This window comes from Malaclemys terrapin, chromosome 9, assembly GCF_027887155.1.
Source record: "Malaclemys terrapin pileata isolate rMalTer1 chromosome 9, rMalTer1.hap1, whole genome shotgun sequence".
NCBI lineage: Eukaryota > Metazoa > Chordata > Testudines > Emydidae > Malaclemys > Malaclemys terrapin.
Window position 1 is genome coordinate 60,758,924 of NC_071513.1, and position 16,310 is coordinate 60,775,233.

General features: G+C 42.1%; 1 protein-coding gene across 5 annotated transcripts in view; it reads left to right on the plus strand.

Annotated features, from left to right (window-relative positions):
* The window catches only part of YEATS2 (YEATS domain containing 2), a 74,462-nt gene that overhangs the window by 30,028 nt on the left and 28,124 nt on the right, over positions 1–16,310 (plus strand). For 4 of the 5 annotated variants that reach the window (XM_054039280.1, XM_054039283.1, XM_054039282.1 and 1 more), the window contains 8 exons: positions 1,183–1,422; positions 3,332–3,490; positions 5,430–5,533; positions 8,326–8,433; positions 10,136–10,309; positions 12,690–12,948; positions 13,355–13,516; positions 15,653–15,786. In XM_054039280.1, coding sequence (XP_053895255.1) covers positions 1,183–1,422; positions 3,332–3,490; positions 5,430–5,533; positions 8,326–8,433; positions 10,136–10,309; positions 12,690–12,948; positions 13,355–13,516; positions 15,653–15,786 — 1,340 coding nt within the window. The remainder of the gene's footprint in view (positions 1–1,182; positions 1,423–3,331; positions 3,491–5,429; positions 5,534–8,325; positions 8,434–10,135; positions 10,310–12,689; positions 12,949–13,354; positions 13,517–15,652; positions 15,787–16,310) is intronic. The other variant, XM_054039285.1, reaches the window with a different exon arrangement.

The following is a 16,310-nucleotide window of genomic DNA, read 5'->3' on the forward strand; positions in this document are numbered from 1 at the left end:
ACAATTGAGATTTTAAAATCATTTGAATTGGGGGCAACAAACCATTCTGAGGCCATCTGAGCCCAGCAGTATGGTCTTCAGATTGCATAGCAAAACAAAGGCTGACCCTGCTGACATTTTACTTTTTCATGGGTGTTGTGGTATCTGGTTTTATTAGCTGGGATGAAAAGAGAGAGAGAGACCCTTTGCTTTCTTGTTTAGCATCTATATTCCGATGCGCAGAAGCGTGTAGTGAGAGGGAGTAATTTATGTCCCACAAAACGTTAGAATATGGAGCATTGGCTTGGCTCTGGTGGTTGTAGCTCTGAGGCCTTATTTACCCTGACATCTCTGGTAAAATCTCCTGATGCAGCTCTTCTAGTTGTCGGCGTGCTTGTGTTTATGTGGCACAGCCATCCTTTCCACCCATGTCATCTACTCCTGCAGTCTGCTGTGGCAGTGGTTCTGAGTTAGGGGGGTGGGGAAGGCGAAGGGGAGAAGGTTCAGGGTTTCAGTGAGTGCTTTTGATGGTCTCACACCAAAAAAAGGAAAATGCAGGCCTCTGAACTATCAATACACTAGCATTTTTCAGACTTGAGCAAAGACAATAAGTACATCTGGATGGACAGCCCATAAAACAAATTGAAAAGAGGAAAACCTACTTTTCAGCCTCTGGGGCCTCTACACTGGCTTCTCTGTTAGTGGCTCATTATCCATGAGTACCTGAGCTCTTCAGTAATACAGCTTCTGCCACACCAGAGTAAACTATGGGCTAATATAAGAGGGCGGTAGTCAGCCCTCTTACCTCTAGGTAATCACTCCTAAATATGCAGGGACAGGGATTTTCTTCAGGGGAAACTTCCCCTCAGCTACATTGATCTATCTGTCTTATGGACACTCAAAACTTAATAGTTTTAGGTAAGTCAATGTGACTTATGAAAAATATGCCAAAAACGAATGTGCATGGCTGCATATTGGGTAAGACAGTATATGGCTAGTCCGGGTCTTAATTTTTTGTTCAGGATGTATCCAGCAAAATAACACATGAAAATGCAAAAAAATCATAACTGAACCCCCACTTTCTTATGCTTTATATTTGTAGACATGTTTGTTATATCTTAATTTTTGTCTGTGTAGAGAAACGCAACAAGGAATTTGATGAGTCAGCCTGAGAAACATTTCTCTTTTCCATATTTTAATCAGGATTCCCTGTGAATGCTGAAACTGAAAGACATACCACTTTTTATTCCCTGCCATCTTCAATAGAACGGACTCCCACCAAATTGGCAACACAGAAAGTAACCTTTGGCTCTCATGGAAATTCAGCTTTTCAGCCAATTGCAGCTAGCTGCAAAATAGTACCTCAGGGTCAGATCCCGAGCCCCGCAGAATCTCCAGGAAAATCCTTCCAGCCCATCACCATGAGCTGCAAGATTGTATCAGGTACATTTTAGTTTCAGTATCATACTGAACAATGAGGTTGAACTAGTTGGTCTTGTTTTGTGTCCTTTCCCGATTTTCATGCTAACATTACATGTTAGGCAATAGGGAGATCCAGTGTAATGCACTAAACAAAATTCCCTCTTTTAAAAAACAACAAACCTATATAAAATGTTTAATTTGTGAATTCAAGATTAAAAGCGGGATGGGAACTAGTTTTAGTCTCTCACTGGGCATAAATACTACCAGCAACCCACTTGAGATCACTCTTTAGTAAATCTGCTACTGCTGCTAATGGGCTCAGGTGTGAAAAGTGTTAGTTCAAAACATAATATTGAAATGCATTTTGCATGTAAGAGTATGTCCATGGGAAGAAGGGCTTCTTCTCTTTGCAAAATGCCGAACTACTGGGCTGGGTAAAGTGGGTGCAGGTTTTTTCCTTTTATGTTATCAGGGAAATGACAGGATTTAAACTTGTATATAAATTGTTATTCTCCTAGTAACAAAGTCCCCTCCTTAGAATCAAACCGCTTCCTCCCTTTTCCCTTAACAGTAGTTCCCTGTTTGTTTAGATAAGCAGCTGATTGCAGTTGGCAAAATGATTTCCTTTTAGTAACTTCTCAGCCAGACACAATCATGCTACATTTGCCTGTACTGTTAACTCTTTTCACCTCTAGTTCCTAGTCTGCTAAACATAATGTGCATTCTCTTCACTGATGCAGTGCCTTGCACCAGGCTGTATTGTTGCATCAAAAATCTTTAATGGCCAACCCTACTGGGTCACTTGGGAAACTGGGAGCCTTGCCTGTAAAGCCCTACCTTCATCTGAAGTTCATATAGAGAATGAAGAGCCAGGGTACCAAGCTGGGTGCTACTGATGATCTCTTCCCAACTTGACTTCTCCTGTGCGTGGTTGTAATTTCTCTTCTGCCAATAGTCGTCCTTGCCATCTTAAAGTAGTACCCAGGGCACCAGCAGCTTATGTTTGAATGTCTGCAAAGTGCTCTTATCATCCTAACGTACTGTCCCACTGCTCTTCTTTTCTTTGTCGCATGAGTGAGACTTTCCAGTGGGTGAGAGTTACAGAACCATCTTGCCTTCCTTGAAACCCTTCAGCTTTTCTATATCAAGCTTTGCTGTTCCAGATGTTCCCCTGTTTAAACAATTCTTAGGCTCTGCTAATTTTTTCATGCTAAGACCCCGACCCCTTTCGGATTGTGATAGTTGCTGTAAATCATCAGGGTCTTCCTGGATTGAGTGTTTCTGCTCCTTGTTAGCTGTCAGTCCTCCCTCCCTCTCTCCCAAGAGAGCAGATTATTGGAGGATTGCCTTCTCCCACACAGAGTCCTCTTGCTCTGTTCCCTGATGCAGTGGCTGCCCTCTCTTTTCTGTCTATGTTCTCACTCTTCCATCCTTTTGTCTCTGCTACCCTTTTAACTCATCTGCTTTTTTGTTTTTTGTCTTCCCCTCCCCTCACCCCCAGTTTAATCCCCTTTCCACTTACCAAGAGTCCACATGGTGGTACCATAACGGCTCTTAGGGGCTCTTGCGTTTGAGCCGAGTGTGGGATAAAATAGAGGCTTGGCCTAGTGGTTGACTGCCTGAGCCTACAGCCCTTTATTCATGAGCTGTTTCTGTGGTTGGCTGTAAAAGGGAGCACTGTAGGCGAAGGAAGATGAATGGCTTCAAGGAGCTGTTCAGCACTTCACCCTCATCTACAGAAGCATATTGACAGTGCGAGTGGGGAAGTCTGGGATCATGCAGCTTTACCTATCCCTGCAGTCCTGGCACCCCGCTCAGGCTGGAAGTGCACCTTCAGCTAAATGTCCAAACTACAAGTCATTTTTTTTATTATTGCATTTTTATGCCCTTATGAAATTTGAGATGGAAGTGTTGGACTCTTTTCCTTAAGGTTCTCCAATATCCACCCCAAGCCCATCTCCACTACCTCGTACCCCAACCTCCACTCCAGTGCACATGAAGTTGGGGTCTGCTAGTTCAGTCATTAATAATCCATACGTTATTGTGGACAAGCCGGCACAGATGGTCGGAGCAGCAGCCACAAGCACAGGTGCGTAATTTGATCCATAGAAGGTAGCAGGTTAGTTTTATACATTCAAGCCTATCTTCACTTAGATCTGTGAAGATCTGAAAGCCTTTTACAAAGGAAGATCGGTATTATTGGTTTGTATAATTAATGTACAGAATGTGTCTTTTTAACGTTAAAGGAATTTGCTTTCGGCCATGACAGAAAAAGCAAGGCCAAATAGAAATCTCACATTCCTTTCCCCAGGGAGTGTACACATTTCAGAGATGAGGAGCAAGGAATGTGAGGCTGTGCTACACACTGATTAAAAAGCAAGGACGCTTAAAATGAAGCTGTGCCTTTGCCATGGCAAAGTGCTCCCCCCCGCACTCCCCCATCTTTAACCCAGAAGTGTGACCTGCCAGTACTAGAGATTCCAGCATGCATTTCTCTAGCTGTATCGAAACAATAGGTCAATTGGATTAAGATGGTCTGGAGAGGAACTGAATCAACCTTTGTGCTACTGTGAACCTTCATTCAGCTGCTTCTAGCTGGTTGGCCTCAGGCCCACCCCAGACTCATTTAACTAGATTCCTGTGGTGCTTCAGAGGTGACGCTAGGGGAACCGGTGCAGTCTGTCGGTCTGGAGAGTACAGATTGCAGGAGACAGGTGGAAGGCAATGTGAGCCAGCTGGAAACCCTTGCCTACATGCTGGAGGAAAAATAACTGCTTGTGAGTCCATTATTAGAGACAGGCTAAGAACTTCCTGTCTAAACGCACGTATACGTAATTACATATAGGTGTATATAGTAGCTTCTCAAAATGACACTTGGAGCTGACATAGTGTGTTCATCCTGGTTACAGTGATCCGTGTAGTATGTGCCTTTCACTAGACATAGTTGAAAAAGGGGGAAGATCTTCATTAAAATGTCCCCTTTTTTGATCAGAAAATCACATTTTTTCAATGAGCACCCCCCTACAACTGTATGGTAGGAAAACTGAATGGTGGGAAACCACTGTATGTTTGCAGTAGCTGAATTTCTTTTAATCTCTGTTTTTGAGCTCTCTTGTTGGGTAAATCCGATGCAATTTGATAGTGAGTGGAATTTTCAAAAGCACCTACGTGGCTTAGGGGCACAAGTTCCATTGGAAGTCAGTGAGGACTTGTACATCAGAGTCACGTAGGTGGTTTTCAAATTCCCACCCAATATCTTAATTTTTTTAAAAGAGGGTAAAACAAAGAGACACTACTAAGTCAGGTGAGGTCTGAAACAAAGGTTTTATAGAAGCGAGCTTTCTCAAAGCCTACCTTCAATAGAAATATCTGTATAGTTTTGTTTTTAATATAAATACAAGCAGTTTTGTAAATAAATAAACACTGCAAGAGGATATTATATGTGCAACCCACATGTTGCAGAACTGTACTTTTGATTGAGAATCAGAAAGTGAAACTAGTTCTGTTGAGTGGAGTACAAAATGTAAACTGTTCAAACGGGGAAGAAGCAGATTTTAAAAATGTCTTTTAATATTCAAAAGAACTTGAAGAAGAAATGAGATTTTTAGCATTATGTTTAGTGAGGTCTTGTTCCTTTAAAGAAGGGATGTTTAGTTTGTGTTGATTTTGACTATACGTTGTCTTCTATAACAGAACACTAATGTAACTTGTCCCCATCCTGATCTCCACTGATCATGTCTTCCTTGTTTTGATGTATTTATTTAATGGTACCAAAGACTGAACCCTTATGCTGAAATCTGCCTTATCTTCCAGTAGAGACAAGGTGGGTGAGGTAATATCTTTTGTTGGATCAGCTTCTGTTAGTGAGAGAGACAAGCTTTTGAGCTTCTGGGTAAGCTTGAAAGCTTGTCTCTCATCAACAGAAGTTGATCCAATAAAAGACATTACCCTCACCCACTCTCTCTCTAATATCCTGTGACCAACATGGCTACAACAACACTGCATAAAACTTGTTTTCCAATACCCAGGAAGCCCAACAAGCAAACTGACAGGTGTCTCTCAAGCCTCTCATGGAGCCGGCTCTCCAGTCTCAAAGATCCATGGAAGCAGCTTGGTAACGTCAGCTGTCAAGGTAACATTCTTGTTAGGTTGTCTGTTTCCATAAAGAAATAGCTTCATATGGAGCAGGCTTTTTCAGTATCATAAATGCTGATTCCAGACAACTTCATGTTCTCATTAGTTCATTTGAACATTTCCTCTCTCTAGCCACCATAGCACTATTGTTTATATGGTATGATAGTGTAATTTCATGCAGCTCTAATTAGAGTTGTGATTATTTCTCTGAAAAGTGCCAGTCTTTTGTTAGCATATAAGGAAATCCTTGGAGGGCACAGATATCGGTACTGTCAAAATACCTTTCAAAGAGCCTGTTCTATAAAAGACTGATCTTTTTTGGCTTGGTTGGTGATAATATCAGATTTAACAAAAGGTGCATATTTTTAAAATCTCAGTTCCAAATTTTCTGCACGACTGATAGATTCATATCAGGCCAATAGCTGACATTCAGTGGCTTTTCAGCTCCCTCCATCAGAAGAATGTTCATGTCAACAACAGGGAGATAAAAAGAACACCAAAGAGCTAGCAACATTGGAAGCTTTATCTACAAAAAAGTATTTGCCCCAGACAAATGTGGAGTCACTGACTGTAAATTGAGAATGAGTAGTGTCTGTGCTTTGCAGCTGGAAAGCAATAAAGGTATGGAGCTGGGTTAATTGAGACAAAATCGTTCCCATTTTCTCTACAGAGAAGGTTATTTTTGGCAGACTAGTGGCTTCAATGACGCACCTTTTGAAAGTAGTTGGTGGAGCCTGGGGTGTGCTGGAGCCTTGTCAGCATTAGCCTGTTCAGCACATGCAAGAATAATCGATTTTAGCTGCCTGGATAATTGCCATTCAGTCTATAGAGAAGAGCCTCTTATTTTTCAATTAAGATTCAGAACATTACTTTCCAACCAGGTCTGTCTCTGAGAATCTGTAGTATAGGAATTTTGCCACTTGTGTACATATAACAAGATCTACACCTCTACCCCGATATAACGCTGTCCTCCGGAGCCAAAAAATCTTACCGCATTATAGGTGAAACCGCGTTTCGAACTTGCTTTAATCCACTGGAGTGCACAGCCCCACTCCCCCAGAGCACTGCTTTACCGCGTTGTATCTGAATTCGTGTTATATTGGGTCGCGTTATATCGAGGTAGAGGTGTACTAAGTAAAATTAAGCATGTATTCCCATCTTGTATTTTTATCATAGTGAGATCCAATCCATAGGCTTGTCCCATAGTGATCTTGAGTATCACTTCTCTTAGGAAACAAGTTTTTACATATTTGAGGCAGCAAATGTGGAGCAGCTTTTTTTAACTGTGATTTTTGCACCCCTTACTTTTTTATATATAAAAAGAATAAGTATGTACACAATGACTGCCATTAACACGGTTAAGGATTAACTCTTTATTTCACTGGTTTGGAGCAGTTACTTCTCTGTAGTGTCAAATAAATCAGAGCAGATCCAGAGACGCACACCACTCATATTGAGTGAATTACACATTTTCAAGGTGACACCATTAGGAATCGGAAGTTAATTAGAAAAATAAGTGGAAGTCTGTTCCCTGTAAATCTCTGTCTCTTCGACTGGGTTGGGAACATGTAATTTTGTAAGGGTAGAAAAAAATTCTTTTGTATTAAAACAGTCCAACCTAACATTTCAAAGCATCCTCTGGTCAACATTTTTCTTCATCTCTTCAATAGTCTTCTGGCACAGTGACTGAAAATAAGAATTTACATTTATTAAGAGTATGGAACGAGTCAAAAAAAAATTTTTTGATTCACCTACCAACCTCCCCAGCTGGAATGAAAGAAACAAAATGTTGCAGGTCTAGATGTGTGGCATACATAATTTACATAATGTAGGGAGAAAATATTGCTACTTCTGCAAGTCCACCAGTTCTACTATGAAGCTTGCATGCCATCAGAATTTTTTACTTAGAGGAAAGAATAATGTATCTGAAACAGAACTTCGTTTTGTTTGCAACTTTAAATCAGCAAATGGTTTTCCAGTGTTTAACTTTTAAAATGTGCTCTCAACTCTTAGATTGTGTGTGCCAGTTTTAGCCTAATTTAAATTTACAACATTTAAAGAATAGAAAAATCATGCCTGTGACTGTAGCTGTCAGTCCATTTCTATCAGCTAATTACCATACGATAATAAACATTGTTTTAGTTGCTGATAATATAACTTACAACAAAAAAGAATTTGGTGTTTGCAGGTCCTTATATTGTTTGGCAGGATTCCATTGTATTTATGTCAATGGTGGGCAACCTGCAGCCCACGGGCCGCATGCGGCCCATCAGGGTAATCCGCAGGCTGGCCGCGAGACAGTTTGTTTATATTGACCGTCTGCAGGCATGGCCGCCCACAGCTCCCAGTGGCCAAGGTAATATCTTTTACTGGAACAGCTGCTATTGGTGGAAGGGACAACCTTTGGAGCTTCACAGAGCTCTTCCTGAGGTCTGTAGAGGGTATCCAGAGTGTCTACACTAAATACAAGGTGGGACTGATGGTTAAGCATAAGGGATTCACACACCCTGTAGGAGACCACTTAAAATGAAGTGGGTAATTAAGGGTTCGCAGGCAATAGGGTGGGTTACAAATTGGGTGTTGTAATGAGCCATAAAACCAGTATCTGTCATAAAACCTTAGCTACCTTGTGTCTGTCTGTCATATCCTGGGATCAATATGGCTACAACAACAGTGCAGATAAGTAATTCAGGGCACTCTGGGTTATCAGTAATGTGAATACAGGAAGTCATCACTTTGTTTTATATTGCACGTTCCACCTAATTGTGTGCCATATGTATTCATCCGTAGCAAGAGGATTCTCTATTTGCAACCATGCCGCCCCTTTGTCCAATTGGGAGTCATTCTAAGGCACAAAGCCCTAAATCTGTGACAGGTGGACTTGGAGCTTTTACAAAGGTATTTGATTATGTTCTTGGCTTTGTACATGGATGCATGCTCTGATAGTATCTCTGCACACTGGGTTTTGTCACAAAGCATGTATCTTTTCTAGTGCATATAACGGTACTGTTGGGAGTGAGTGTTCTTGGGGCCTGACTGCCAGTTCCATTGTTATGTGATTAGGGAAATGAAAACTTTTACAACTGTCAGCAGATTAGTCTTGATTTCCATTCTGTTCTGTTGGCTCGATTGTTCCTCTGCCCTCTTTCCCTTGTCTGTCTCTCTTCTTCCATCTCATTCATCCTTTTCCTTGATGAACCACTGTCGTATTCTAGCAAATCTTAGAGCTGTGCTTTTATCGCATAATACAGTGGAACCTCAGAGCTACAGACACCTTGGGGAATGGAGGTTGTTCATAACTATGAAATGTTCATAACTCTGAACAAAGTGTTATGGTTGTTCTTTCAAAAGCTTACAACTGAACATTGATTTAATACAGCTGTGAAACTTTACTATGCAGTAGACAAATGCTGCTTTCCCTTTATTTTTTTTTTTTAGTAGTTTATATTTAACTCAATACTGTCCTGTATTTGCTGCTGCTGTTGTTGTCTCTGTTGCTGCTGCCTGATTGCATACTTCCGGTTCCAGATGAGGTGTATGATTGACTGGTCAGTTCGTAACTCTGCTGTTCATAACTCTGAGTTTCTACTGTACATTAAAAATAAACTGCGGTAGTCTGAGACTCTAGGCTATTTTCCCGCCTACTCATACTTTACCATGATTTCTGAATGTCAAATATTGGCATTTAAATGCATTTCCCTAAGTGTCACTTGTCCAAATTTCTTTTTAACCAACTGTAGTATCACGTGTCTTCTTGTGAGCCAGTACTCTCCCCACCCCTTACAGGGGAATGAATAGGCTGATCTAATAAGAGGATTTCCATTTCTAACTACTGACCTTGGCATCCAAAATCAGGTGTTTATCCCAGAGTTCTGAGTGGCTGCCTTAATTCCTTTAAATTATGAGTTAATTTTGATGAAAGAGGAAGGGTGGTACAGGGTTTATGGTGCTAGTCTGGGGCGCAGGAAACCCATGTGTGATGATGCCCTGCTCCACAAGACTTCCTGCATGACCTTGGCCAAGTCACTCAGTCTCTGAGCCTCAATTCTCCAGATGGGGATAATAGCAGTTAGGGGGATAAATACATTCAAGATGTTGAGACCCTCTGGTAATAGAGGTCGTAATGGAAATGAATAAGGCACACCCTTTACGTAATGTAGCAGGATAGAAAAGGATTTATCAAAGGTTGGGTTTTTTCTGGGGTTCAGGCCATATTTGGGGCAGGATTCTGGATGGGGAATTAAAAGCCCAGAGTACCGCTCAGCCCTGAGCAGACTAATGCATAGTTGCAGCTTCCAAGCAGAACAAACACATAGTTAATATTAATAACGACACTTCGCACTTGTGGCCTTCCCATCACTTTGCAAATACTAACTAAGCCTCATAAGGCCCCTGGGAAGTTGGCAAGTATTCACCCCATTTGACAAAACAGGAAGTGAAGTCAGAATGGTTCAGAGGCTGTGCGGTGGGAGCTTTTGGCCCTCTGTCTCTCTCTCTCAGCCCGGAAGCTCCTACCTCTCTCTGAAGACTGATGCTTGCAGATGATGATTTCTTTTGGGGCACAAAGCAGTTTGTTTACTCCAGTTTTCCTTATGAAAAGGTGATAATAAAGCAGGAGCCTGGAGAGCTGCCCCAGCAACCTCAGCTGCCGGTGACTGGGACAACCTCACAGGCCTCTGGGCAGCAGTATGTCACTGTGAAGGGGAGTCACATGATAGCTTTGTCACCTCAGAAGCAGATCGTGAGCACAGGAGAGGGGACCACCCAGTCAAAGGTATTGAATGTTTTGATGTCTTAAACTGCCTGGACTCAGTGTGGTTTCGCTGTCGCATCTCCACGCTGCTGCTAGCACAGAACTGGGGGGATAGCAGTCAGTGCTGCTTCTCTTAAAGCCATGAGTTCGGGGGAGGTCATAGGAAACAAGCTATCTCTGTGCTGCTACCTTAGAATGCTGGAGGTACTATATGTAAGGGAGTGCTAGGCTGCGGGTTCAAGTCCAGCTCTAGGGGTAGTTCTTGTTTTTATTTTTCATAGGTAATTTTACTTACATGGGGAAGTTAAGGGGGTGGAAACAGCTGCATATTGTTGCCTGCAAGGAACAACCTCCTGCTTCCTATTTACTCCTCCGTTGCAAAGGTTTAAGAGAGAGCGAAACAGGAGAAACTAGCCCAGAATGGAAACTTTATTTTGCATCAGTGGAACGAGAACTACAGTAGATTTCAGTGTGATGTGTCAGTGAGAGAGAAGCAAAGCAGCTGGGGCACGCTTGGAGCTTAGCAGCTCCATGTGTAAAGGCTCAACAGTCCCGACATCAAAAGGGTTAATTCCTGCCTTTTTACCCACTCTAAGGTGTATACAGTGAAATCTACCTGCCATGCACACGGACCAATGTATGCAAAATATATTTACATATGTAAATGTACATTAATATTTACAAATCAGTTAATGGTTCTTTAAACTACCTTTTTGCCTAGTCTGGCAGGTGCACAAATGTGATACTTCCCTGGATGTGTTGTCTGTGTACAAAACTGAGGCTGTTTGTTAGTTCAACATTGGGGCCAAAGTTTCCAGAGTATTTTCATGAGTCAGTTGAATCTTAAGTTTCTCCAGAACCATAGGTCAGCATGTTACCCCCCTGCCTCAGTGAGAGAGACTTGCTGGTGCCAAACTGGGCACTCAGTCAGCTAGCTACCCCAACAAACTCATCAGAACCCTGCCAGCCCGCATTTTACCTTGCAGATTAACACCAAGTGTATCTTAGGCCTGGAACTCCACAGAAGCGTCCCCTGTGGTGTCTAGCCCCTGTCACTGGACACTCTCACTAATTGCCAGGTATAGTGTCCCCAAAGAGACTGTGCGCACACAGCTGGAAGGTTACAACTTAAGATCGGGTCCTTTGTAATAATGCAGCACTGTACTCTATTTATGGTGAAAACAAAGAGAAGTTGTTTAATAAAGAGCAGAGTGTCATAGATTCAAGTGAGCATTGAGCAAGAATAATGGAAACAGAAATGGTTACCAACAAAACAAAAGTATAACACTTTCTAGAGATTAAAACTTTAGGCTATAATCCTTGTCTAATACAGTCTCTCACCAAAGCTTTTTGCAGAGCTTGCTGTCTTCCAGTCATCACCACGACCCAGACTTTTGTAAATATCCCTATGCCTTCAAAGGGGTTTTCTCAGCAAATGGATAACAGAGGTTCTTTTTCCTTCCTCTCATGGTTCAGTAAACCTTTGAAATGCATCATTTTGAAGTGCACCCCAAGATAAGACTCTTTGCCCCCATTGATTGCTCTCCTGTGTGCTGTCACCCATGTTGAGTCCAAATTCTCCCCTCCACTGCCCTCCCATCAACCTGTTTTTTTCCTGTTGATGCTACATGCGGCGTGGGCTTCTATTATGTCAGCTTTATTGTACTTAATTTATATATGACAGAGAGCTAACTATCTTCTCTCCTGGTTTTCCCTTTGCTTAGTTACAGACTTCAAGGCATAATATCAATAGGTATACATAACTCCTTCTATAGTGTTAATATAGGCATTTCACAATGATATCGATGACCAGGGTGTCACTGGCTTTCATTTGATGCCTCACAAGGCACTTTTTAGATAAATACTATGAAAGCAATGTGTTGGGTGTCGTGAGTTTGTCCGGACTGATAGGAGTTTACTGACATAATAGTGAACCCTTTGCCAGTAGGCATTGAGTGCTTCCTCAGGTCGCATGGCTCTCTGCACTTCACTAAGGCAAACGTCAGGTTCTTTCTGAATGAAGCAGTTTCCTATGTTCGGGAATATCGAGGGTCCTTGGATAAGTGGGTCACACTCAAATTTTTAATAGGCATTCTGAAATCATGGTTGTTTTTATAGTTATTTTCTCACCGGTGGACTGAACAGGAATGGTTGTGAGTTTGATCAGTTTTTTTAATAGTCTCTGTGTTGGTCTTAGTTACATTTGAATGTGTTTGAGTCCCCCTTACATTAAGTTTATTGTTTCAGAATGAGTAACCTGTTAGCTTGTTTAACCTCTGAAATGCCCTGAAATAAATACCAACTTCTTGGGTAGCCCACCAGGTGGAATGTTAATTCTCTTTAGGTGCTGTACCAGGGAAATCCTGCTTGAAGAGTGTCATCGGTTGCTTATTTATTACAGGTCGTTGGGGTTCCTGTCAGTTCTACTTTACAGTCAACAGTGAAACAAGCTGTGGCTATCAGTGGTGGTCAGATACTTGTGACAAAATCCAGCTCTTCAGTAGCAAAAGCTGTTGGTCCAAAGCAGGTTGTAACCCAAGGAGTAGCAAAAGCCATTGTGAGTGGAGGTGGTGGAACAATTGTTGCCCAACCTGTGCAAACTTTAACGAAGGCTCAGGTGACTTCAGCAGGGGTTCAGAAAAGTGGATCTCAAGGTTCAGGTAAAGTAACTTTACAACTTGGATTACAAAATTCAGATTCTGATTCATTTTGGAACTCTGTCATGCTCCAGTATTACTCCAAACACAACTATATTTCAGAATGAGAGGGAACATCTAGTCAAAATAACATGCTAAGAGATCTGTAGTAAAAACTTATTAGAATTAGGCTAGTGTAGTAATAAATAACACTTTATATGTAAACTATCTTCAACAGAAGAGACACCTAGAGCTGTATAAAGTGCTGCAAGCACAGCATTCTCATTGTTATGCTCAGTGTTCATTGGTTAGCCACTATTTTGTTCCGACTTTATTTCAATTCCCCAGGTTTTATTATGAATCCCACTCTGAATTTTTAACTGAAAACTGAATTTTTAACATGGTTTTCTGTTTTTTGTTCCATTTCTAGTGATGGCTACGCTGCAGTTGCCAGCCACAAACCTGGCAAACTTGGCAAATTTACCACCTGGCACCAAACTGTACCTTACCACCAACAGCAAGAACCCTTCGGGAAAAGGAAAACTGCTTCTGATACCCCAAGGAGCCATACTGCGAGCCACAAACAATGCTAGTTAGTCTTGCAGGGAAATCTAATGAGTTAAATAATGTAATCATTTTGTAATTAATGTGTTAAGCATTTTGCCTTTTATTCTGGTACCTTGGGAGTTAGTGATAGGACAAGTTTCTTTGTTCACCCAAAAAAAAAAAAAAAAAAAAAAGGCAGCATGGTACTGTTCAGTGAGGGGACCCATGAGAGCTCTTTCATATAAGTCATCCCCTGACCCCCAGATTTTTTTAAAGCAATAACTGCAAATAGTGATCAAGTAAGAAAATTCCAGCCTGTCAGCATGCTTTTTTAACCCTTCATTGGTAATCTGGGAAAGGGAGTATACAGCACATTCCTGAAACCTGCAGCTGACGTTAAATTGAAAGCAGTTGTGAAAACTCCTGACAAATATTAGAAAGGGACTGAGAGAAACTGGAAACACGAGCAGAAAATAACAAAAAGAAGATTCATCTTGGAAAAGGGCAGGCTGTTCTGACTGGGGGGAAATAATCTAAAATGCAAATGTTCCTATAGGATCTGATCCAAAGTCCAGTGAAGTTGATGGAAAGACTCCCATTGAGTTGAGTGGGCTTTGGATCAGAGCCATAGTGAAAAAGCTGGGACACGGTACTGCAAAGAGTATTAGGTTGATGATTAAATAGATATTAGTTGGCAGTGTGTTGTGGCTGCTATAGAAAAGCCCAGTGCTCTGTTAGGCTGCTTATGCAAAGATGTTGCATAATGTATATGACTCTGGAACAGTTTTGCCTAGAATACTCCCTTCAGTTTTGAACACAAAATTAACAGAGAGAGAACAACTAGAGGGAATTGGCAACAGGCAACAAAAATGGCCAAGGAGCTCAAGGGACCAAATTATACAGAAAGCTCAAAGGGATGACACAGGAGTATCTTAGCTATGCAATGCCTAAGAGAGCCTGGTGTCAGGGGAGAGGGGAGCTCACCTTGACAAGTTTATGAAGGGTATTGACTAGAGCTGGTCAAAACTTTTTAAATGGAAAATAGTGGTTTTGACTAAACGAAATTTTTTTGCAGAAAAGTGCCTGTTTCCCTTGATAGTTTTCAAATTTTCATTGGGAAACCAAAAAAAAATAAATCAAAATTTTCCAGCGGGCGTTTGCCCATTTTCTGATCAGCTTTGGTATTGACACCATGAAGGCAGAAGAGGAGTTTGAGTGCAATACATGAGGCTATAACCAGAAACAGTGGGATGAAGTGTTTAAAAAAAAAAAAAAAAAAGATAAATGTCAGTGCTGAAATAGACCTTCCTAACTGAGGTGTTTTGGGCCGTGATGTATTGCTGGGAGCCCCATTGCTTGGGACTCTCAGAGCAAGGTTGGGCACAATCCTGCACTGACAGGGAAATGGACAGTATAACCTCATAGGCCTTAGGTAAAGCAAATGTCTGATTCTTTGGAAAAACAGTAACCAATTTGCCCACTTCGTTGCTAGATAAGAGACTGAAAATAAGACTGAGTTCACGGTGCTCTCAGTTTAGGCTTAGTAAGAGTATCCGAATGCAGCCTTAGATTATCGCTCTTTGCAAAGTAATCATTGGTGAGTGCTCTGTAACGACTCTGAAATTATATTCAAACACTGGTGAAGTGTATCTGATGTAAAAGCAAAATCAGTAGTATGCAGGGTCATTGGTAGGATTTCACATATTTATAATCTATAAGAGGCTTTTGAAAGAGCTATTAAATTGCTGGTTTGCATCTGCCTCTGACTGTAGAGATGGCAGAGCAATACAAAAAAGACCTCTGTGCGCCCACAAGCAGCCTCGATCCCTTTCAGTTTGTTCCCAGAGCGTGCTGTGGTGGTAGAGCACAATACCACCCCCAGAATCATGTTGTGCATTGGAAAATCAGTGCATAGATGATGCTCACTTATGAAGCACATGGCAGCCTGTATTGCACAAGGCCTTTAGAGTTGTATGCACGCAGATATCTCAGCTGCTGTCTCTGTGTACCTGTTGAAAAGCTATCGCAGAACCCACCCGTCTAAGGACAGATGTGCATAAAAGAGGAATGGGGTGTGGTTGGAGAGAAGCGAATTTCGGTGTAGTTTCACTGTTGAAATGGTGTGGCTGCTCAGCCTCTGATGCCGAACTCTGCAGAGTCATTGTTTTTATTTTTGTTACAGGTCTCCAGTCAGGCTCTTCTACAAGTGCAGGGGGAGGAGGAGGAGGAGCAGCAGCAGCCACTGCCCAAAGCACAAGTAGTGGCTTATCCCAGCATCTCACCTACACGTCCTACATCCTCAAACAGACACCACAGGTCAGAGTTGTACAGCATTTTAATTGATCCAGGGATGCCCAGACCTTGTGCTAGCATCGGTGGTTCTGTAATAGATGAGTTTCAAATTAAGGGGGAGCCAGACCCTTCTGGGGGGCACACCCACCTCTCTACCCTGCTGGACACTCTGTCTTCTTGTGTCTGTTGCAGCTGACAGTATGTTCTGTGCCACTCCCCCCCAGCGAGTTGTGTGGTGCAACTTGCTGCTCCCTGCGGGCTGCTGCATGATGCAGAGAACACCGTTATTGTAGCACAAGGGAGTAGGAGGAGGAGAGAGAACGTGCACCAGTGAATGACTGCAGGGTGCAAGCATATTTCCCAAAAATGGGAGAGGAGGGGTAGAGACAACCTCCAAAACAGAGGTGGGGCAGGGGGTGTTGAGGGGGACACACCAGAAGAGCTAGAGGTCAGGGAGGCAGCCCCAAGGGGGAAGAGAGAGCACTAGGGGATAATAAAAGTTGTAGGCAGGGAGAGCAGTAGAGATGGGAAGATGGAGGAGGGAGATA